A 22,833-nucleotide genomic window follows, 5' to 3' on the forward strand; every position below is an offset into this window, starting at 1 on the left:
CTATGATTTCCAATACCACCCAGGGGCTGGGGCTATGATTTCCATTACTACCCAGGGGCTGGGACTATGATTTCCATTACCACCCAGGGGGTGGGGCTATGATTTCCATTACCCTCCCAGGGGATGTGGGGCTATGATATCCATTACCACCCAGGGGGTGGGGCTATGATTTCCAATACCACCCCGGGGCTGGGGCTATGATTTCCAATACCACCCAGGGGGTGGGGCTATGATTTCCAATACCACCCAGGGGCTAGGGCTATGATTTCCAATACCCCCCCGGGGCTGGGGCTATGATTTCCATTACCAGCCAGGGGGTGGGGCTATGATTTCCAATACCACCCAGGGGGTGGGGCTATGATTTCCAATACCACCCAGGGGCTAGGGCTATGATTTCCAATACCCCCCCGGGGCTGGGGCTATGATTTCCATTACCAGCCAGGGGGTGGGGCTATGATTTCCATTACCACCCAGGGGGTGGGGCTATGATTTCCATTACCACCCAGGGGTGGGGCTATGATTTCCATTACCACCCAGGGGGTGGGGCTATGATTTCCATTACTACCCAGGGGGTGGGGCTATGATTTCCATTACCACCCAGGAGCTGGGATTATGATTTCCATTACCATCCAGGGGGTGGGGCTATGATTCCCATTACCAGCCAGGGGGTGGGGCTATGATTTCCATTACCACCCAGGAGCTGGGATTATGATTGCCATTACCATCCAGGGGGTGGGGCTATGATTTCCATTACCACCCAGGGGGTGGGGCTATGATTTCCATTACCACCCAGGGGGTGGGGCTATGATTTCCATTACCATCCAGGGGGTGGGGCTATGATTTCCATTACCACCCAGGGGATGGGACTATGATTTCCAATACCACCCAGGGGGTGGGGCTATGATTTCCATTACCACCCAGGGGCTGTGACTATGATTTCCATTACCAGCCAGGGGGTGGGGCTATGATTTCCATTACCACCCAGGAGCTGGGATTATGATTTCCATTACCATCCAGGGGGTGGGACTATGATTTCCATTACCACCCAGGGGCTGGGGCTATGATTTCCATTACCACCCAGGGGTGGGGCTGTGATTTCCAATACCACCCAGGGGGTGGGGCTATTATTTCCAATACCACCCAGGGGGTGGGGCTATGATTTCCAATACCACCCAGGGGCTAGGGCTATGATTTCCAATACCACCCCGGGGCTGGGGCTATGATTTCCATTACCACCCAGGGGGTGGGGCTATGATTTCCATTACCATCCAGGGGCTGGGGCTATGATATCCATTACCACCCAGGGGGTGGGGCTATGATTTCCAATACCACCCAGGGGGTGGGGCTATGATTTCCATTACCACCCAGGAGCTGGGATTATGATTTCCATTACCATCCAGGGGGTGGGGCTATGATTTCCATTACCAGCCAGGGGCTGGGGCTATGATATCCATGACCACCCAGGGGGTGGGGCTATGATTTCCATTACCACCCAGGGGCTGGGACTATGATTTCCAGTACCACCCAGGGGGTGGGGCTATGATATACATTACCATCCAGGGGGTGGGGCTATGATATCCATTACCACCCAGGGGGTGGGGCTATGATTTCCATTACCAGCCTAGAGCTGGGAATATGATTTCCCTTACCACCCAGGGGGGTGGGGCTATGATCTCCTTTACCAATCAGGAGGGTGGGGCTATGATCTCCTTTACCACCCAGGGGGTGGGGCTATGATCTCCTTTACCACCCAGGGGGTGGGGCTATGATCTCCTTTACCACCCAGGGGGTGGGGCTATGATCTCCTTCAGAATGTTCCCTATTGGTCTCTGAAGACTCATGAACATTAAGGAAGACATTTTTTCATAAATCGCTCCAACATTGGCCGGGGAGAGTTCTTCCAGCTAATGGACCCAAGCAGACAATAAATCAGGAAGTGACCTGAAGGGGGGGAGGGGTGAGTATTGGGCTGAAGTGGGGTATCTGGATATTAAAAGAGAATACATTTCTCCCAACCTGTGCTTTAGGGAGGGGCCCTGAACACACCCCAGCAGGACAGGAGGGTGCAGAGGAAGGGCGGGATGATTAACGAGGGGCACCCGGGGGGACCACTCACATTTCTGGGAGGATTTCGGTGGCCACACTGATACAGTTGTCCTGAGTGATGCTGAAGTCATGATAGAGGACCCAGGTCGGGGGAGGTGAGCAGCCATAATACACTGAGGAAGGGTGCAGATGGGCCACATGCTTGTGAGTGAGCATGACGTAGTTCCCTTGTCCGTCCACATCCCGAGCAACCTAAAAAATGGAACAGCAACCTCCCATTAGTAAGAAATCGCCCCGCCGTCCCTCCCGTAGCAGACATAAATGAGGATATATACACCTCTCTCCTCGCCTTACCTTGAGGAATCCTCCGGACAGCAGGGCCCTGAGGACGTTCAGCATGCACTCCTGGTCAGGGAAGAGCGGAGCAGTCACTGGAAGTTCGATCCGAGTCATGGTGTCCAGCAGTTCATCGCGGAGCAGGTCAGCCTGGTGCAGAGCGCGGGGGCAAACCGCGGCATGGACACACCAACTGTCCCCATCTACACAAATAAGAAACGGGATGTTTGTATTCTCGGGGAGATTGGCTTCTTGGAGTCTAATGAGATAAACAGCAAATTGGGGACTATTGGGTTATACTGCCGCCTTCAGAAGGCAAAAAAAAAGGGAGGCAAGACCAATATAATCCCTCCCACTACCAGCATACCTCAGTGTTGTAGCAAAGGCGTATCATTAACAAGGGGAAGGGGGGGGTGGACTTCAAGGATTACATGGTGACCACAAAAATTCTGGGTTTATCTCTCGTGCATTGAGAGACCCAATGGTTTCCTACAACAGCCAATGAAGAGGTGGACAAAACCAACACTACCAGCCCCCCCCCCCCCCCCATATAAAACAACAAAACTGGGGTCTGCCTGCAGCTCAAAGAGCCGCCTGAAGGACGTTACTCCTGAAGATGCCATCAGAGGAGGCAAAAAGATCCACCTGGTAGGGGTTGAGATGTAAGCAGAAGACCAGGGGCCAATGCAAAACAGAGCGCAGAAAAACCAACCGTTGTTCCAGAACTAAACTGAGGCATGCTGGGACGAGGAGGGGTTATCCTGGGCAGGCCCACAATTTGTTTGCCAACCCCCAATCCCCCAGTAGATGGCAGTATGACACGACTGAATCCCTGTGTCCCCCAATGGTGGAGAATAAAATTACAATTATTGGGGAGAACCTGGGTTGGGGGGGGGGGATTTGTGGTCATTTCGTGTTTGGGGAGCCCGTAGGCCACTACCATGTGACTGGAGAGAGGCGCGACCAGGAATTGCACAAAGCAGTCTATACACTGATGATGGGGCTCCAGCAGCTGGCCCCCCGGGCTCAGGCATCCAGCGGCTGTCTCCCCAGGCTCAGGCGTCCAGCGGCTGGCCCCCTGGCTTGGGCGTCCAGCAGTTGGCCCCCAGGGCTCGGGCGTCCATCGGCTGGCCCCCCTGTCTCCGGGCATCCAGTGGCTGCCCCCCCCCCCCGACCTCGTACTTGGGGGTCCAATTATTGGCCCCATTCTCGGACGTCCAGCAGCTGACCCCATTCCCAGGCTACCAATTAAATGCCCATTCTCGGGCGTCCAATTATTGGCCCCGTTCTCAGGGGTAAAGCGGTTGGCCCCGTTCTCAGGGGAACAGCGGTTGGCCCCGTTCTCAGGGGTACAGCGGTTGGCCCCGTTCTCAGGGGTACAGCGGTTGGCCCCGTTCTCAGGGGAACAGCGGTTGGCCCCGTTCTCAGGGGTACAGCGGTTGGCCCCATTCTCAGGGGTACAGAGGTTGGCCCCGTTCTCAGGGGTACAGAGGTTGGCCCCGTTCTCAGGGGTACAGCGGTTGGCCCCGTTCTCAGGGGTACAGAGGTTGGCCCCGTTCTCAGGGGTACAGCGGTTGGCCCCATTCTCAGGGGTACAGAGGTTGGCCCCGTTCTCAGGGGTACAGAGGTTGGCCCCGTTCTCAGGGGTACAGCGGTTGGCCCCATTCTCAGGGGTACAGAGGTTGGCCCCGTTCTCAGGGGTACAGAGGTTGGCCCCGTTCTCAGGGGTACAGCGGTTGGCCCCGTTCTCAGGGGTACAGAGGTTGGCCCCGTTCTCAGGGGTACAGAGGTTGGCCCCGTTCTCAGGGGTACAGCGGTTGGCCCCGTTCTCAGGGGTACAGCGGTTGGCCCCGTTCTCAGGGTCCAGCATACCTGCAGTACGTACAGTCTATCCCAGCAGTACTTACTCTCCTTGTAGTGATCGTACACGCGGATGAGAGTCATGTGATCCCCTTCCGGAAGCTGCAGATCGCGGCGGGCACACAGGACGGACTCACTGTGCGGAGGGGGCAGGAAGCAGCGGGGAGCAACTACGGCAGGAGAGAGGGGAGAATGAGCGGGAAATACAGCAAACAAGGAAAAGAGGACATGAACTACAGCATTGCAAGCCCCACCCACTAATATCTATAACTCCACCTACTGCGCCAGGATCAATGCAGAGAGCGAAACTGGAAATGAGATACAGAGAAACAACATGAACTAAACGTCCACAGAGAGCGCACTCCGCTATAAACCGCTACTTCCAATAATTGTCATAGCTCCACCCACCTACTACTCAAAATCTAACTCCACCCACTCACATCAATAACTCCACCCACTATGGCCCCATACATGTATCCTTTCCTTCTTATAACCCCACCCCTATTCATTTCTGTAACTCCACCTACAATATTTATCTTTTACTTCTTATAACTCCACCCACTCTTATCCATAACTCCACCTACAACCCACCACAGAGCTCTCTTTTACTTATAACTCCACCTATTATGCTCCATATATTTATCCTTTCCTTCTTTTATCCCCACCCACCCACCCATCTATACAACTTCACCCATTCATACTGATAACTCCACCTACTATGCACTGTTCACCTATCCTTTACTTCCTAAAACTCCACCCACTCATATCTATAACTCCACCTACTATGCACTGTTCACCTATCCTTTACTTCCTAAAACTCCACCCACTCATATCTATAACTCCACCTACTATGCACTGTTCACCTATCCTTTACTTCCTAAAACTCCACCCACTCATATCTATAACTCCACCTACGACACAAAACATATATCATATACTTATAACTCCACCCACTAATTTCTACAGCTTCACCTACTATGCTTCCTACATTTATCGTTTTCTTCTTCTAACCCCACCCACTCAACTTTATAACTCCACCCACTCATACTCACAGCTCCACCCACTACTCACATATATCTATCTTTTACTTAAAACTACACTGACTAATTTCTACAACTCCGCCTACTAAGCTTTATATATATTCATCCTTTCCTTCTTACAGCCCTGCCCACTAATCTCTAACTCCACCCACCACTCACCATTTAGGTAGTTATCTATAGCTCCTCCCACTCACATGTATAACACCACCTACTAAGTTAATTATATTTAGCCTTTTCTTGTTATAACCCCACCCACTAGTCCCTAAAACTCCGCCTACTGATCCTATGACGCCATGGTTCCTCCACCCCGCTATGACATCAGACTTTCCTCCCAGCCCGCCACCAAACAGTACAAAGCGATCTTGTTACAGAGACCAGCACAGTAGTTGCACTGAGAAGTGATGGTGGTGCCCTCAGTAGTTACACTTTGTAGTGATGGTGGCGCCCTCAGTAGGAAATGTCCTTTGTCAGTGCCTGCTCCTACATTTCCCCCACCCCCCCCCACCTTAGCACCATACACATACCGCTGAGCATGGCTGCCAATGTCAGCATCTCACTGACGCACTGGAATTCGCAGGCAGCAATGAGAGATTTGGAGATCTGAGGATCCAGAGGAAACTCCGACATCACAATTCCAACCTCGGACAGATTTCCATCGTCATCCAGTGCAGCCAGGTAATCCAGATCTTCAAGAGCCTGCATGAGGAACTCAGGAGCTGAGGAGAGAAAGTAGTATAGGTAGAGCAGTGGATGACTTGGGGGGAGGGGGGGGTGATAGAATCTTTAAGAGTATGGAGGGATGGAGGAAGGGGTCAAACCAGGCAGCATTCTGCCTCTTACCAGGCCGGTCCAGAAAGTCGCACTGTCCGAGGTCAGCGATATCCAATCGTTTCAGCAGCAGAACCATACGACTCAAGTTTTCCTGCAGAATCCGAGGAGGAGAAAACTCCAACATCCGACTCTCATAGGTGCTCTCAGGATACAAGCGGTAACAAACCCCTGGAGAGGGAAAAGGAATTCCATATTACTACACAATGTGAAAATCGACTGGCGGGTTTTACTAGGTATACCTACAGGGGGATCTGGACACTCAAACAACTCATACTACTCCCAGCATGCCTCTGGTTCTGCACATTCATGAACACATTGGGGGAGGGGTGCCTGTGGCTCTCAATGGACTCTGAGAAATGGCGAGTACAAAAATCTGATTATCTTTCTTGTCCACCGAGGTACAGGAATTTGTCAGGACGTTCAAAACCATTCCAACTGAGGGGTTGGCAAACACAGCAAAACACTAACAGGCCTACAACACACAGGATGAGGGGCTGCCTACAGCTCAATGAACCCCCTGAAGGACCTTAATCCCGAAGCTTGTATCGCATGAGTCCTGGACATTCACCTGAAGGACCTTACACCCGAAGCTGGTATCAGAAGAGGTCTGGACATACACCTGAAGGACCTTACACCCGAAGCTGGTATCAGAAGAGGTCTGGACATCCACCTGAAGGACCTTACACCCAAAACTAGTATCAGAAGAGGTCTGGACATCCACCTGAAGGACCTTACACCCGAAGCTGGTATCAGAAGAGGTCTGGACATCCACCTGAAGGACCTTACACCCAAAACTAGTATCAGAAGAGGTCTGGACATCCACCTGAAGGACCTTACACCTGAAGCTGGTATCAGAAGAGGTCTGGACATCCACCTGAAGGACCTTACACCCGAAGCTGGTATCAGAAGAGGTCTGGACATACACCTGAAGGACCTTACCCCCGAAGCAAGTATCAGATGAGGTCTGGACATCCACCTGAAGGACCTTACACCTGAAGCGAGTATCAGATGAGGTCTGGACATCCACCTGAAGGACCTTACACCCGAAGCAAGTATCAGATGAGGTCTGGACATCCACCTGAAGGACCTTACACCCGAAGCAAGTATCAGATGAGGTCTGGACATCCACCTGAAGGACCTTACACCCGAAGCAAGTATCAGATGAGGTCTGGACATCCACCTGAAGGACCTTACACCCAAAACTAGTATCAGAAGAGGCCTGGACATCCACCTGAAGGACCTTACACCCGAAGCTGGTATCAGAAGAGGTCTGGACATACACCTGAAGGACCTTACACCCGAAGCTGGTATCAGAAGAGGTCTGGACATACACCTGAAGGACCTTACACCTGAAGCTGGTATCAGAAAAGGTCTGGACATACACCTGAAGGACCTTACACCTGAAGCTGGTATCAGAAGAGGTCTGGACATCCACCTGAAGGACCTTACACCCGAAGCTGGTATCAGATGAGGCCTGGAAATCCACCTGAAGGACCTTACACCCGAAGCGAGTATCAGATGAGGTCTGGACATCCACCTGAAGGACCTTACACCCGAAGCTGGTATCAGATGAGGTCTGGACATCCACCTGAAGGACCTTACACCCGAAGCTGGTATCAGAAGAGGTCTGGACATCCACCTGAAGGACCTTACACCCGAAGCGAGTATCAGATGAGGTCTGGACATCCACCTGAAGGACCTTACACCCGAAGCTGGTATCAGATGAGGTCTGGACATCCACCTGAAGGACCTTACACCCGAAGCTGGTATCAGATGAGGCCTGGACATTCACCTGAAGGACCTTACACCCGAAGCTAGTATCAGAAGAGGCCTGGACATCTACCTGAAGGACCTTACACCCGAAGCTAGTATCAGAAGAGGCCTGGACATCTACCTGAAGGACATTACACCCAAAGCTGGTATCAGAAGAGGTCTGGACATCCACCTGAAGGACCTTACACCCGAAGCTGGTATCAGAAGAGGTCTGGACATCCACCTGAAGGACCTTACACCCGAAGCTGGTATCAGATGAGGCCTGGACATACACCTGAAGGACCTTACACCTGAAGCTAGTATCAGATGAGGTCTGGACATCCCCCTGGTAGAACTTACAGAACGTGTAAAGAGAAGATGCTGAAAAGTCCAAGAAGCACCCACAGATCTACAGTGGAGTATGCCTTGACAGGACAGGGGGGAACCCAATCCTAAAGACTATAAAAGCTTAAATGGGGATTTGCTTTGGAAAAGAAAGGTTCACCTTTACGGGGACCATCAGGAATGACAGTCAGTCCTAATGGAAGAAGCAGTCGGGACGTAAACATGCACAGCACAAACTACATCCAGACAATGGAGGGAGGTCTCCTTCTGATGAACTGAAGACAGACAGAGAGATAGAAGAATGATGTCCTAGTTGAGGTGAAAGGACAAAACTACCCAAAAGAAGTCCTGAGCCTCAACACCACCCTGTCTCTGCAAGATTGGAAGGGGTTCTTTCCATGATAAGGCCACCAGTTCAGACAATCGCCTCGCAGAGGTAATGGCAATGAGGAATTTGTTAGTTGGGGTGGAAAGGGGAAAATCCTGAATGGGTAAAAAAAAGTGGCAAGAGAACCCAACTCAGATTCCACAGAGTCACTGGGATGCGCACAGCGGAAGCCATATGAGACGCCCTGCACAAAGTTCTTAGATAATGGGGTGCTAGGATTCTCTGGAACAAGATGGCAAGTGCAGAGACCTTACCCTTGTTGATGCCAAATGCTGATCCTGACCCATTTAGAGAAACTTTCTCTTCTCGCACCAAGTTAAGTATACCTTCAATGTGCGATAGTAGACCTTCTGCGAAGTAGACTTCATAACCTTCACAGATTCAGAGATGTCCTTGTCACTCAAAGCCTGGGATTCAACAGTCATGGCATTAAAGCCAGTGACACTAATAGAAGGGGTAAACCGGTCTCTGAGGCAGAAGATCCGGGTGATCTTGAGGAGCCCACTAAGCATCACCAGGAGAACTCAGGTGAAGTACCACATCTGCCTGGTCCAATTCAGTGATATGAAGATCACCAGAACACCCTCCATCTCATACTGCAGAGCAGACGAGGTAGGAGTCTCAAATAGGAGTTACACCGTCGAACAGAACATGTGCTTACTGTTCCCTCAACATGAGATTGTCCAGATTTCCTACAATCTCAAGGAAAACTCAAGCGGGAGAAGATAGGTCCACAAACTGGCAGCATTGAGGTCCCACAGGAATTGATGAACTGGAAAAAATGGGGACATGCAGGTCTTCCTGTTGAACAGAGGCTTTGACAGACCTGGCTGGTTTCATTGATTTAGGAACTTAAGACACAAGAGGGGAGACAGATCCTGGAGGGAGACATGGCCATAGATGTTATGCCTGACTGCTAACATCTAAGTGAGCTAAAGATGAGAGGTTGCGCTGGTCAAAAAGAAACATAGAAACATAGAATGTGTCGGCAGATAAGAACCATTTGGCCCATCTAGTCTGCCCAATATATCTGAATACTATGAATAGTCCCTGGCCCTATCTTATATGAAGGATAGCCTTATGCCTATCCCATGCATGCTTAAACTCCTTCACTGTATTTGCAGCTACCACTTCTGCAGGAAGGTTATTCCATGCATCCACTACTCTCTCAGTAAAGTAATACTTCCTCATATTACTTTTAAACCTTTGCCCCTCTAATTTAAAACAGTATCCTCTTGTGGTAGTTTTTCTTCTTTTAAATATGCTCTCCTCCTTTACCGAGTTGATTCCCTTTATGTATTTAAAGGTTTCTATCATATCCCCTCTGTCTCTTCTTTCTTCCAAGCTATACATGTTAAGGTCCTTTAACCTTTCCTGGTAAGTTTTTTCCTGCAATCCATGTACTAGTTTAGTAGCTCTTCTCTGAACTCTCTCTAGAGTATCTATATCCTTCTGGAGATATGGCCTCCAGTACTGCGCACAATACTCCAAGTGAGGTCTCACCAGTGTTCTGTACAGCGGCATAAGCACTTCTCTCTTTCTACTGCTTATACCTCTCCCTATACATCCAAGCATTCGGCTGGCATTTCGTGCTGCTCTATTACATTGTCTTCCCACCTTTAAGTCTTCTGAAATAATTACTCCTAAATCCCTTTCCTCAGATACTGAGGTCAGGACTGTGTTAAATATTCTATATTCTGCCCTTGGGTTTTTACGCCCCAGGTGCATTATCTTGCACTTATCCACATTAAATTTCAGTTGCCAGAGTTCTGACCATTCTTCTAGTTTTCCTAAATCCTTTTCCATTTGGCGTTTCCCTCCAGGAACATCAACCCTGTTACATATCTTTGTGTCATCAGCAAAAAGACAAACCTTTCCATCGAGGCCTTTTGCAATATCACTTATGAAGATATTAAACAAAATTGGTCCCAGTACAGATCCCTGAGGTACCCCACTGGTAACATGACCTTGTTCTGAATGTTCTCCATTGACTACAACCCTCTGTTGTCTGTCACTCAGCCACTGCCTAATCCACTCAACAATATGGGAGTCCATGCTCAATGACTGCAGTTTATTGATAAGTCTTCTATGTGGGACAGTGTCAAAAGCCTTACTAAAATCTAGATATGCAATGTCTACTGCACCTCCACCGTTTATTATTTTAGTCACCCAGTCAAAAAAATCTATAAGATTTGTTTGACATAGCAGGACATATTAGAAGATCTCAAGGAGTAGAAAGGAGGAGAAGCTACTCTGTTCCCACATGGAAAATAATCCAAAAGTACCTCTTCTGATGGGAGCAGAAAGAGGATTTGATCCCCAGAGGGGGAACCTTCCTATTTAGGATAGGGCTCAGGATGGCCACAAGTTCTTACAGAAGTCTCAGTGGGCAGCAAGGAAGAGCTCTCTGTGGTCTGCACAAAAAGTGACATGTCTGGGAAGATAGGGAGAAAATGTGCATCAAAAACCAGGACCTACCAGGTCCTCCCAGGTTCTAGCCAAAATGGGCTGAGCAGGGCCAAGCGGAAGGATATACAGAATGAGTAACAAGTCGAGAATTCAGAATGAGGCTCTCTAGCTGACCACTAGGTGGTGCCAGTCTACCAACAAATACAGAGCAGGGGGAAGTCAACTGGCCTAAATATATCCACTTGAAGGCCAGGACTTTTCTGGCATTTTTTATTTACAAGTAAAATCAGTATTTTTTTGCTAGCAAAAAATGACTTAGAACAGCCAGACATTATATATTTTTTAGCAGAGACCCTAGATAATAAAATGGCGGTCGTTGCAATATTTTATGTCACACGGTATTAAAATTTTTTCCTATTACAAATAATGTATATATCTCTTGTAACAGAAATAAGGGGTGACAGGTCCTCTTTAAAAAGAGAAGTATGGGGGGGGGGGGGTTTCTATTATTTTCCCCATTTATACTTCCCTAGGTGTATGCTGCATCTGTCCCCCGATGCCTCTACATTGAGAACTGAGCGATCGAACAATGCCAATCGCTCGGTTCTGACAGTTACCCCAGCAAAGAGCTGCTGTCAGTTACCGGCTCTCTGCTCCGCCCCCTCCTCGCTCATTGGAGCGCTGGGCTGTGGAAGGGGCGGGAGCGGCCGGCCCGTTGAGAGGCTGAGCCATGTGTCAGTCCAGGCACCTGATGGATCCTGACTCCTCGGTTGTGATGACACAGTGCCTGGACCGACATCGGTGAGGTCCGCAGACAGCGGACTTCAGCCCACTGTCTGCTGAAAATGGGTCACAGGAGTGCAAAATGAACGACACTCCTATGATCCATAAGAGATGGACAACAAAACCAGCCTTCTTCATACTTCTCCTTTAAGACCCCAATTCTCTCCTCTACCTTTGAAAGCAAAAGATCAAAAAAAAAATGTTTTTTTAACCCTAGAGTGGAAGTGATGTCATAACGTCGTTCCGGTCCTCCTAGATCATAGAGGTGATGAGAGACGATCTGTCTCTGTTCTCCTCTATGGCCAGCTGTGTGAACTGTCAGATCGTTTCCCGGGGTCTCTGGTAAACACTGTAAGCCTAAGAAACCCCGGGAGGGATGACGCCTTCTGCTGCTTCTGAAAATTACCTAGCAGCGAATTAGCCGATCGCAACGCTTTCACGAGAAAGAGAATTGTGGGAGAAAAAAGAAAATTTCCCGGGGTGATAGCGTCCTCCATAATCCCGGGGTGATAGCGTCCTCCATAATCCCGGGGTGATAGCGTCCTCCATAATCCCGGGGTGATAGCGTCCTCCATAATCCCGGGGTGATAGCGTCCTCCATAATCCCGGGGTGATAGCGTCCTCCATAATCCCGGGGTGATAGCATCCTCCATAATCCCGGGGTGATAATGTCCTCCAAAATCCCGGGGTTATAGTGTCCTCCATAATCCCGGGGTGATAGCGTCCTCCATAATCCCGGGGTGATAGCGTCCTCCATAATCCCGGGGTGATAGCATCCTCCATAATCCCGGGGTGATAGCATCCTCCATAATCCCGGGGTGATAGCACCCTCCATAATCCCGGGGTGATAGCGTCCTCCATAATCCCGGGGTGATAACGTCCTCCAAAATCCCGGGGTGATAGCGTCCTCCATAATCCCGGGGTGATAGCGTCCTCCATAATCCCGGGGTGATAGCATCCTCCATAATCCCGGGGTGATAGCATCCTCCATAATCCCGGGGTGATAGCACCCTCCATAATCCCGGGGTGATAACGTCCTCCAAAATCCCGGGGTGATAGCGTCCTCCAAAATCCCGGGGTGATAGCGTCCCCCAAAATCCCGGGGTGATAGCGTCCTCCAAAATCCCGGGGTGATAGCGTCCTCCAAAATCCCAGGGTGATAGCGTCCTCCAAAATCCCGGGGTGATAGCGTCCTCCAAAATCCCGGTAAGCCACTTCAAAGCCGCAACGTATGTGTATGTATTGCGGTCAGCAAGAGAATGGAGAGTGAGGCTCCCTATCAGACCACTAGGTGGCGCCAGTCAACCAATAATTACAGAGCTGGAGAAATGGACCTGCCTGAATATAATGAGGGGTGGGGGGGCATCCAATGAAACGATGGAAGGGGCCAACATAGGGAATATCTGGGGAGTAAGCGTAGGGAGCCTGGGGTAGCTTACTCTCCTGGAAAGGAATTTTAGTATTTCCTGAACCCAAACAAGCAGTTATGGGGCTGTATGTTACCATTAGGTAGAGGGCCCCTTTAAGTACAATAGTACACATTACCAATCATGAAAGACTCCCGAAGAATCACCAAATCCAATCCATAACCCCAGCAACAAGGCGAGGAGGCTGTGCTGGGTACAAAGGCCAACTCATCCATTGCACCATCGAGGACGTCCAAGTCCACACAACCTGAGGAAGTCCAACAATGAAACGCGTAGGGTGGTGGAATGGGGATGTCAGTTTGTCAGCAGAGGAAAGAAGACACAGGAGTGAGCGGCTGTCAGGAGGGGGCTCAGGTCTGTATGAAACTCGCAGAGTACCGGTGACAGCAGGAGACACAGGGGTGAGCGGCTGTCAGGAGGGGGCTCAGGTCTGTATGGAACCCGCAGAGTATCGGTGACAGCAGGAGACACAGGGGTGAGCGGCTGTCAGGGGGTGGCTCAGGTCTGTATGAAACTCGCAGAGTATCGGTGACAGCAGGAGACACAGGGGTGAGCGGCTGTCAGGAGGTGACTCAGGTCTGTATGGAACCCGCAGAGTATTGGTAACAGCAGGAGACACAGGGGTGAGCGGCTGTCAGGAGGGGGCTCAGGTCTGTATGAAACTCGCAGAGTACCGGTGACAGCAGGAGACACAGGGGTGAGCGGCTGTCAGGAGGGGGCTCAGGTCTGTATGGAACCCGCAGAGTACCAGTGACAGCAGGAGACACAGGGGTGAGCGGCTGTCAGGAGGGGGCTCAGGTCTGTATGGAACCCGCAGGGGACCGATGACAGCAGGAGACACAGGGGTGAGCGGCTGTCAGGAGGGGGCTCAGGTCTCTATGGAACTCGCAGTGTATCGGTGACAGCAGGAGACACAGGGGGTGAGCGGCTGTCAGGGGGTGGCTCAGGTCTGTATGGAACCCGCAGAGTATCGGTGACAGCAGGAGACACAGGGGTGAGCGGCTGTCAGGAGGGGGTTCAGGTCTGTATGGAACCCGCAGAGTATCGGTGACAGCAGGAGACACAGGGGGTGAGCGGCTGTCAGGGGGTGGCTCAGGTCTGTATGGAACCTGCAGAGTATCGGTGACAGCAGGAGACACAGGGGTGAGCGGCTGTCAGGAGGGGGTTCAGGTCTGTATGGAACCCGCAGAGTACCGGTGACAGCAGGAGACACAGGGGTGAGCGGCTGTTAGGGGGTGGCTCAGGTCTCTATGGAACTCGCAGAGATTCTGACATTTCTATTTCTATAATATTGAAGTCACGCCCCGAAGTCTGGACTGACACAGAACAGGGAGCCGCCCTATCAACTCTTATCATGGAGGGTGTGTGAGTCACGGATTGGTGTTGGCAGAGGAGATAGGGAGGAGTAGAAGGGCAGTGGAGGAGATTTCCTGCAATATCCAAATAAAAGGTGACTCATTATTCCAAACAGACAACAAGGTCAGATAAAACCCTAAGAGTCCTGTACCCTATGAGCCACCTGTGTACGTCCTGTACACCTGTACCCTATGAGCCACCTGTGTATGTCCTGTACACCTGTACCCTATGAGCCACCTGCATACGTCCTGAAAACCTGTACCCTATGAGCCACCTGTGTATGTCCTGTACACCTTTACCCTATGAGCCACCTGTGTACGTCCTGTATACCTGTACCCTATGAGCCACCTGTGTATGTCCTGTACACCTGTACCCTATGAGCCACCTGCATACGTCCTGAAAACCTGTACCCTATGAGCCACCTGTGTATGTCCTGTACACCTTTACCCTATGAGCCACCTGTGTACGTCCTGTATACCTGTACACTATGAGCCACCTGTGTATGTCCTGTACACCTTTACCCTATGAGCCACCTGTGTATGTTCTGTACACCTGTACCCCATGAGCCACCTGTGTACGTCCTGCAAACCTGTACCCTATGAGCCACATGTGTATGTCCTGTACACCTGTACCCCATGAGCCACCTGTGTATGTCCTGTACACCTGTACCCCATGAGCCACCTGTGTATGTCCTGTACACCTTTATCCTATGAGCCACCTGTGTATGTCCTGTACACCTTTATCCTATGAGCCACCTGTGTATGTCCTGTACACCTGTACCCTATGAGCCACCTGTGTACGTCCTGTACACCTTTATCCTATGAGCCACCTGTGTACGTCCTGTACACCTGTACCCCATGAGCCACTTGTCTATGTCCTGTACACCTGTACCCTATGAGCCATCTGTGTATGTCCTGTACACCTGTACCCTATGAGCCACCTGTGTATGTCCTGTACACCTGTACCCTATGAGCCAGCCACCTGTGTATGTCCTGTACACCTGTACCCTATGAGCCACCTGTGTATGTCCTGTACACCTGTATCCTATGAGCCATCTGTGTATAGGTGGGCGGGGCTTTAGGAGGACATAAGGTCACAGACACAGCAAATAACCGGAGCCTCACGGAGTGGGCGGGGCTATAGGAGGACACAAGGTCACAGACCCAGCAAAGAACCAGAGCCTCACAGAGTGGGCGGGGCTAAAGGAGGACACAAGGTCACAGACCCAGCAAAGAACCGGAGCCTCACGGAGTGGGCGGGCTATAGGAGGATACAAGGTCACAGACCCTTTAAAGCTTTTTCAGGATTCAATGGCTTATGAACCAAATAAATGAGTTTGGAAAGGATCTCCTCTAATCCCTCATCAATGGGACCCTTCCTCCTCGGGGACAGGGTTCTCTCCATAAAGAGCAACTAGAAATAGCAGGTAGGGGGGAGGAGTGTCCTGGCTATGGTGGAGTGAGGACGTGCATCTTCTCAGCTCCGTGTCCACCGCTGCCTTTTACACAGCTCCAGGAGGAGATCGAGCTTGCAAGCAGCCCATTCCATGTCCCAGCAAAGGCGGACCTCTTCCCAGCCATCGAGGGTGGACAGATCCAGGCAGGGACAGCTGGAAACATTCTTCCGGGGACCTGCAGGACAGGCCACAAGGCTCCCAAGATGGGGTTGGCGTCGAAGGCCTTGCAGCCCAGCTGAAAAGAATCCCGCCATCTCCGATTCCCACCCGAGGTCGGTGACTCTGTGCCCCCTGGCTCCACGGCCTCCCCTGGAGGTGGCTCTGATGTGGCTGACTTCTTAGAGGATGGGGATATTAAGCGCCATATCTGGTCTCTCCCCACCTGGGAAGACTTAGAGCGATTCACTTACCAGGGTGGTAAAAGCCTTTGAAGAGGACATAGCACAGCTCAAATCTGATAGCACACAGTTGGGGTCTAGATTAGAGACACGAACAAAGATTTGAAGCATTACCCACCATATCTATACTCCAGAATAGATGCATCACATAGGATCAGAAAATTGAGGCCTTGCTGTGCCAGCTAGATGATTGTGAGAATCGCAGCCAGCGGGCAAACATACGCATCCGTGGCCTGCCAGAGGACACAGCTCCCAGAGATATCATCCCTACTCTTCTGGGCATCTTTAGAGAAATACTGGATCTCCTAGATCTAAGGATCGACCGATATCGTTTTTTTCCTTGCCGATACCGATATCGATATTTTGGCCATCGTATAACACTATGGGCCAATATGGGACGATATTTTGAACATTTAAAGTTTTGCAAAATAAACACAAATCTGTTACTGAACCCTGCAACTTCCCCCTTACTCTCCCCTCTGTATGTATCCTCACTTTCTCCCCAAGTCTGGGGTCCTCTGTAACTTCTGCTTGTTCATTCCCCGACTGACTCCATGGTTAGGAGTCGTGGTTTCTGTACAGGAACCCGTCCGTCAGTACTACCCTGGTACCCGACACTCACAAGTTTACTTATCTCCACATCCAGCAGCCCTTGTGTCCTTTGATAGGTCGGTTACTATACACGTCCGGGAGGGGTTTGACCCCACCTTTCGGGACCAGTTGACCATCTTCATCCTCCAACTAATGTAACCTTTTTGACGTAACTATGTTTATGATGTTGTTGTCAGATTGTACGGTCTAATTTTTTTTTTTCTTTTTCCTGATGTGCCTTAAAGCGGAGTTCCACCCAAAAGTGGAACTTCCCCTTTAGGTAGTCCTGACCCCCTGGCATGCCACATTTGGCATGTCATTTTTTTGGGGGGGAGCGGGTACCTAGTTTTGACAGGTACCCGCTCCCACTTCCACTCAGAGCGCCGCGGCGCCCTGAACGGAAGTTCTCCTCTCCCCCTCCCTCCCTGCAATCTTCTGGGACATGTCAGAGGTCCCAGAAGATTGCCGGACAATCAAGACGCGTAGCGCAACTCGCGCATGCGCAGTGCGTACCCGGCTGTGAATCCGCAGACTGTCACAGCCGGGTGCCCACACCAGTGATGCCGGTGCCGCGGAGCAGAGAGGGAGAAGAGCGAGGCTTCGGGAGGCCGCATCACCGGACTGTGGGACAGGTGAGTGTTTATTAAAAGTCAGCAGATACACTTTTTGTAGCTGCTGACTTTTAATAAACACAGAAAAGGCCGGAACTCCGCTTTAACTCTGTTTATTCTGCAACCTCTTCTTAAATAAAGAAATGTAAAAAAAATCCGTTACTGAACATGTAAATCTTTATTTATTAAAATTTTTAACCTTAACCACTTGCCGACCGCCGCACGACTATTTACTGCGGCAGTCAGCCCCGTACAGGCAAAACGACGTAGGGGTACGTCACTTGCCCAGGAGCCTGTAGGGGGCGGGGGCGCCCCCGCTCGTTCACTGCCTTCCCCACGCGAGTGACCGGCGGCTCCGATGTCCGCCGGTCACTCGCAATCTCCCGCTGGAGAGGGAGAAAGGCAGGAGCTGATGTAAACAAGGCCGCCTGTCATTCTCCCTGATGTAACTGCAGAGACTATACGATCCTGCTATGTAGGATAATATGTCTCTGTGGTTACATCACAAGCCACGCCCCCCCACAGTTAGAATCACGCCCCTAGGGATACATTTAACCCACTGATCACCAATAAAGTTAACCCCTTCCCTTCCAGTGTCATTAGTACAGTGACAGTGCATATTTATAGCACTGATTACTGTAGTAATGTCACTGGTACTCCCAAAAGTGTCAAAAATGTCAGTCAGGGGTCCGATCTGTCCGCCGCAAGGTCGCAAAAAAAAAAAAAAAAAAAAAAAAAAAAAAAATCGCACATCGCCGCCGTTACTAGTAAAAAAAAAAAAAAAAAAAACAATGAAAATGACAGGAATCTTTCCCGTAGTTAGTAAACACAATAACTTTTGCACAAACCAATCAAAATACGCTTATTGTGATTTTTTTTACCAAACATGTAGCAGAAAACAAATTGGCCTAAAATGTTAAAAAATTTAGATTTTTACTTTTTTTTTGAGAATTTCATATAAAAAAAAAAATGTGAAAAATATTGTTATTTTTTTAAAATTGTCGCTCTTTTTTTGTTTATAGCGAAAAAAATAAAAATCGCACAGGTGATCAAATACCACCAAAAGAAAGCTCTGTTTGTGGGAAAAACAGAACGTCAATTTTGTTTATGTACAGTGTCGCACGACCGCGCAATTGTCCGTTAAAGTCACGCAGTACCGAATCACAAAATAGGCCCTGGTCTTTGAGCAGCTAAAGTGGTTAAGTAGAAGAATATTATAGTGCAGAAAGCAGAACATTTCAGCATGTTCACCAGTTAAACGGCTTCTTTTCTTTTCATAAATTGCTGCCACTTCACTAAAAACACGCTCACTTGGTACTGAGGAAGGAGGAGCAGAAAGGTATCTTCCAGCATGAGAAGTCTTCTGTAGCGTGCCTCATTTTCTTTCCACCACTGAAGAGGATCACTTCTTCTGTCCATTACTGGTTCCTTCAAATAGAGATGAAGTTCATCATCCAGGGTCATTATTGCAGATTCTGATGAATCCTCCGCATGAGGCCCCAATAAAACACTGAACATGGCATTTATTCCACCACGATGAGGTTTCTCTTCCGTCCGTTGTCTTTGTGGACATTTTTCTCTTTTTGAAGCATCCTGCTTTTCCACATTAGAAACCTTCTCTTCTTGACTTTTCTTGGGCAGGAACCTCCTGCACCTTCTGTTGAATATCTTCTGTCAGCCATTGCTTTGCCTTGGCCAATACATCATCAGAAGAGAAAAGGATGGTTCTTGTATCGAGGACCCAAAAGACATGCAAGCACAACATTTTTATTCTCCTCATGCTTCTCATACCTTTTGGCGAGGCTGTCCCTCCTGGCCTGCCTACATGTTTTAGTGCAATGTGTGTTGGGTCCTTCATTCTGTTGAAGAAGCATCTTCAGCACTCTCACACATGGGATGACAGATGACACAGATGAGTGGTAATGACTCACCTCTAGTGTTCCTTCCTCAATGGGTAGGAGGGTCTCAATGACATTGGCTACAATGTCCCACTGATCTGCAGTAGGACAAGAATATCCTCCATATTCACCTGAATATATGGTGAGAGCTCGCTTCTGCTCCAGCATTCTCTGTAGCATGTGTAGCGTTGAGTTCCATCGTGTTGGAACAGCCTGTATCAGGTTGTTTTTGGTTAGGCCAAGGTCTTCCTGAATGCACCTCAGTCGCTGCTTGGCAAGAACAGAATGGTGGAAATGGCCTGCGCACCTCTTCAGCATGGTAATAATGTCCAGCAAAGCTCTCTTGTTTGACAGATCATCATTTACCCCCAGTTGGAGGGTGTGTGCCATGCAACTAAGGTCTGACATTTCAGCAAGTCTCATTTCTTTCACCATGTTCGCTCCGCTGTCTCGAAGCACAAGCATCACTCGGTCTTTGGTGATTCCCCATTCTTTTAGCATGGTAATAATGTCCAGCAAAGCTCTCTGGTTTGACAGACCATCATTTACCAGAATTTGGAGGGTGTGTGCCATGCAACTGAGGTCTGACACTTCACGAAGTCTTATTCCTTTCACCATGTTCGCTCCGCTGTTTCGCAGAACAAGCATCACTTGGTCTTTGGTGATTCCCCATTCTTCTAGCATGGTAATAATGTCCAGCAAAGCTCTCTGGTTTGACAGACCATCATTTACCACAAGTTGGAGGGTGTGTGCCATGCAACTGAGGTCTGACACTTCAGTAAGTCTCATTCCTTTCACCAGGTTTGCTCCGCTGTCTCGAAGCACAAGCATCACTCGGTCTTTGATGATTCCCCATTCTTCTAGCATGCCTAGAAACCTTTCTATAATGTACTTCCCAGTGTTGGATCCTTGCATCACTTTTGTATTCAACACCAAATGCCTTCTTGTCCAGCCGCTGTCAATGAAGTGGCATGTAAGACTCATTAGGGATTCTGTTTGTCCTGACCAGCAGTCCGTCGTGAATGAGATTGAGTTGCCAGCATTCTCTGGTTGCAGCATAGTCTTTACTTTCTCAACGACCTTTTGGTAAAGCTTTCCCAGCATTTCGGTTCGATAATACTTCTCACTCTTCTGTGTGTACCTTGGCTCCCGTATGGACATCAACTGCTTAAATCCAGACACCATTGTAAATGGCTGATTATCAGTCACCCTCATCTCTGTGATTACTCTGTCCAGCACTTGGGATCTTCCATCAGATTTTAGCCACCTGTTTTTTTTTTCTGAAACATATCTGTTATTGTTGCCTGGGATAGGGATGTTTCACCTTGTGATTCATTTGTTTTTCTCTGCGCTGCATGATACAATTCAAGATGATGAACTCTTAAATGGGCCCAAAGATTAGACGTATTTTTGGTTTTTGCAGTTATTGATCCCATGCTCACATTGTTTTTGCATGTGTTGCACAGTGCTGCTGATTTTCCTGGAGATGGAGCTGAGAAATAGTCCTAGACCACACTTTTTATTTTTCTATCTGCATCCATCTCCATTGAAATTTGAAAGACACTACTGATATTGATTATAGGCTTAAAAAAACTGGGTGGCTGGCACCCTGTGTTGATGAGTGGCTGGCACCCTGTGGTGGGTGGCTGGCTGGCACCCTGTAGTGGGTGGCTGGCTGACACCCTTTGGTGGGTGGGTGGCTGGCTGGCACCCCGTGGTGGGTGGCAGGCTGGTACCCCATGGTGGGTGGCTGGCTGGCACCCTGTACTGGGTGGCTGGCTGGCACCCTTTGGTGGGTGGGTGGCTTGCAGGCACCCTTTGGTGACTGGCTGGCACCCTGTGGTGGGTGGCTGGTACAGGCCAAGAGGCTGTGGCTGGCTAGCTCGTAAAAGCAGGGCCTGTGGCTGGCTGGCTGGTACAGGCATGTGGGTGGCTGGTTGGCTGGCACCGGGCAGCTGTGGATGGGTGTATGTATGGAGACTGTGTTAAACACACTGTGTGCACTGTAAACTCGCTGTCCCGAGACTCCCCGACTCCAAATGAGGCTGAGGGAGGCGGCCTAAGAAGGCAGAAGCTGTCCCAGTGCGCGGAGGCGCGTGGCGCAACATACGCAATGACGGCACGACAATATCGGTAACCTCCGGGGGGTTTCCGATATATCGGTCCTCGATATATCGGCCTTGCCAATAATCGGTCGATCCCTAGTTTACGCTCCCTCCTGAAATCGGCTGAGGGTCCATCTACTCTCCTGCCTGAAATCTACTGAGGGTCCGTCTACGCTCCCGCCTGAAATCGGCTGAGGGTCCTTCCACGCTTCCGCCTGAAATCGGCTGAGGGTCCGTCTACGCTCCCGCCTAAAATCGACTGAGGGTCCATCTACGCTCCCGCCTGAAATCGGCTGAGGGTCCTTCTACGCTCCCGCCTGAAATCGGCTGAGGGTCCGTCTACGCTCCCGCCTAAAATCGACTGAGGGTCCATCTACGCTCCCGCCTAAAATCGACTGAGGGTCCATCTACGCTCCCGCCTGAAATCGGCTGAGGGTCCGCCTATGCCCCCGCCTGAAATCGGCTGAGGGTCCGCCTACGCTCCCGACTGAAATTGGCTGAGGGTCCGTCTACGCTCCCGCCTGAAATCGGCTAAGGGTCCATCTACTCTACCGCCTGAAATCGGTTGAGGTTCCATCTACTCTACCGCCTGAAATCAGGTGAGGGTCCGTCTACTCTACCGCCTGAAATCAGCTGAGGGTCCGTATTCTGTCCAGTTCTGGTCGCCAGTCCTCAGGAGGGATGTTTTGGAGCTGGAGAGAGTCCAGAGAAGGGCAACTAAACTGATTAGGGGATTGGAGGACCTTAATTATGAAGAGCGTCTGCAATCGCTTGATTTATTCTCCCTGGAGAAGAGACGCCTGAGGGGGGACATGATAGCAATTTATAAATATCTCAATGGGGATCTCTTGGGGAGCTTAGAAAAAAAGCCGTTCAGTCGAAGGGATTGCATGAGGACTCGAGGGCATACAATGCGATTAGAAGAGAAGTGTTTTAACCTCAGGCAACGCAGGGGGTTCTTTACTGTTAGGGCTACAAGATTGTGGAATTCTTTACCACAAGAGGTGGTTTCTGCGGGAAGTATGGTGGCTTTCAAAAGACTCTTAGATGTACATCTCAAGGATCAGAACATTCAGGGGTATGAGAGATGGTTATGGTCACACACACCTACACAGGGGAAACTGGTTGGACTATTGTCTTTATTCAACCTCACCTACTATGTAACTTTGTAACTCTACCGCCTGAAATCGGCTGAGGGTCC

General features: G+C 50.0%; 1 protein-coding gene across 3 annotated transcripts in view; it reads right to left on the reverse strand.

Annotated features, from left to right (window-relative positions):
• Window positions 1-22,833, reverse strand: part of DQX1 (DEAQ-box RNA dependent ATPase 1) — a gene marked incomplete at its 5' end in the record, with an annotated part of 39,635 nt that overhangs the window by 3,980 nt on the left and 12,822 nt on the right. For all 3 annotated transcript variants that reach the window (XM_082253394.1, XM_082253395.1, XM_082253393.1), the window contains 5 exons: window positions 2,117-2,298; window positions 2,401-2,585; window positions 4,290-4,412; window positions 5,807-5,998; window positions 6,123-6,281. In XM_082253394.1, the coding sequence (XP_082109520.1) occupies window positions 2,117-2,298; window positions 2,401-2,585; window positions 4,290-4,412; window positions 5,807-5,998; window positions 6,123-6,281 (841 nt within the window). The remainder of the gene's footprint in view (window positions 1-2,116; window positions 2,299-2,400; window positions 2,586-4,289; window positions 4,413-5,806; window positions 5,999-6,122; window positions 6,282-22,833) is intronic.

Source organism: Pelophylax lessonae (assembly GCF_965119305.1).
Source record: "Pelophylax lessonae genome assembly, chromosome: 1".
Lineage (NCBI taxonomy): Eukaryota > Metazoa > Chordata > Amphibia > Anura > Ranidae > Pelophylax > Pelophylax lessonae.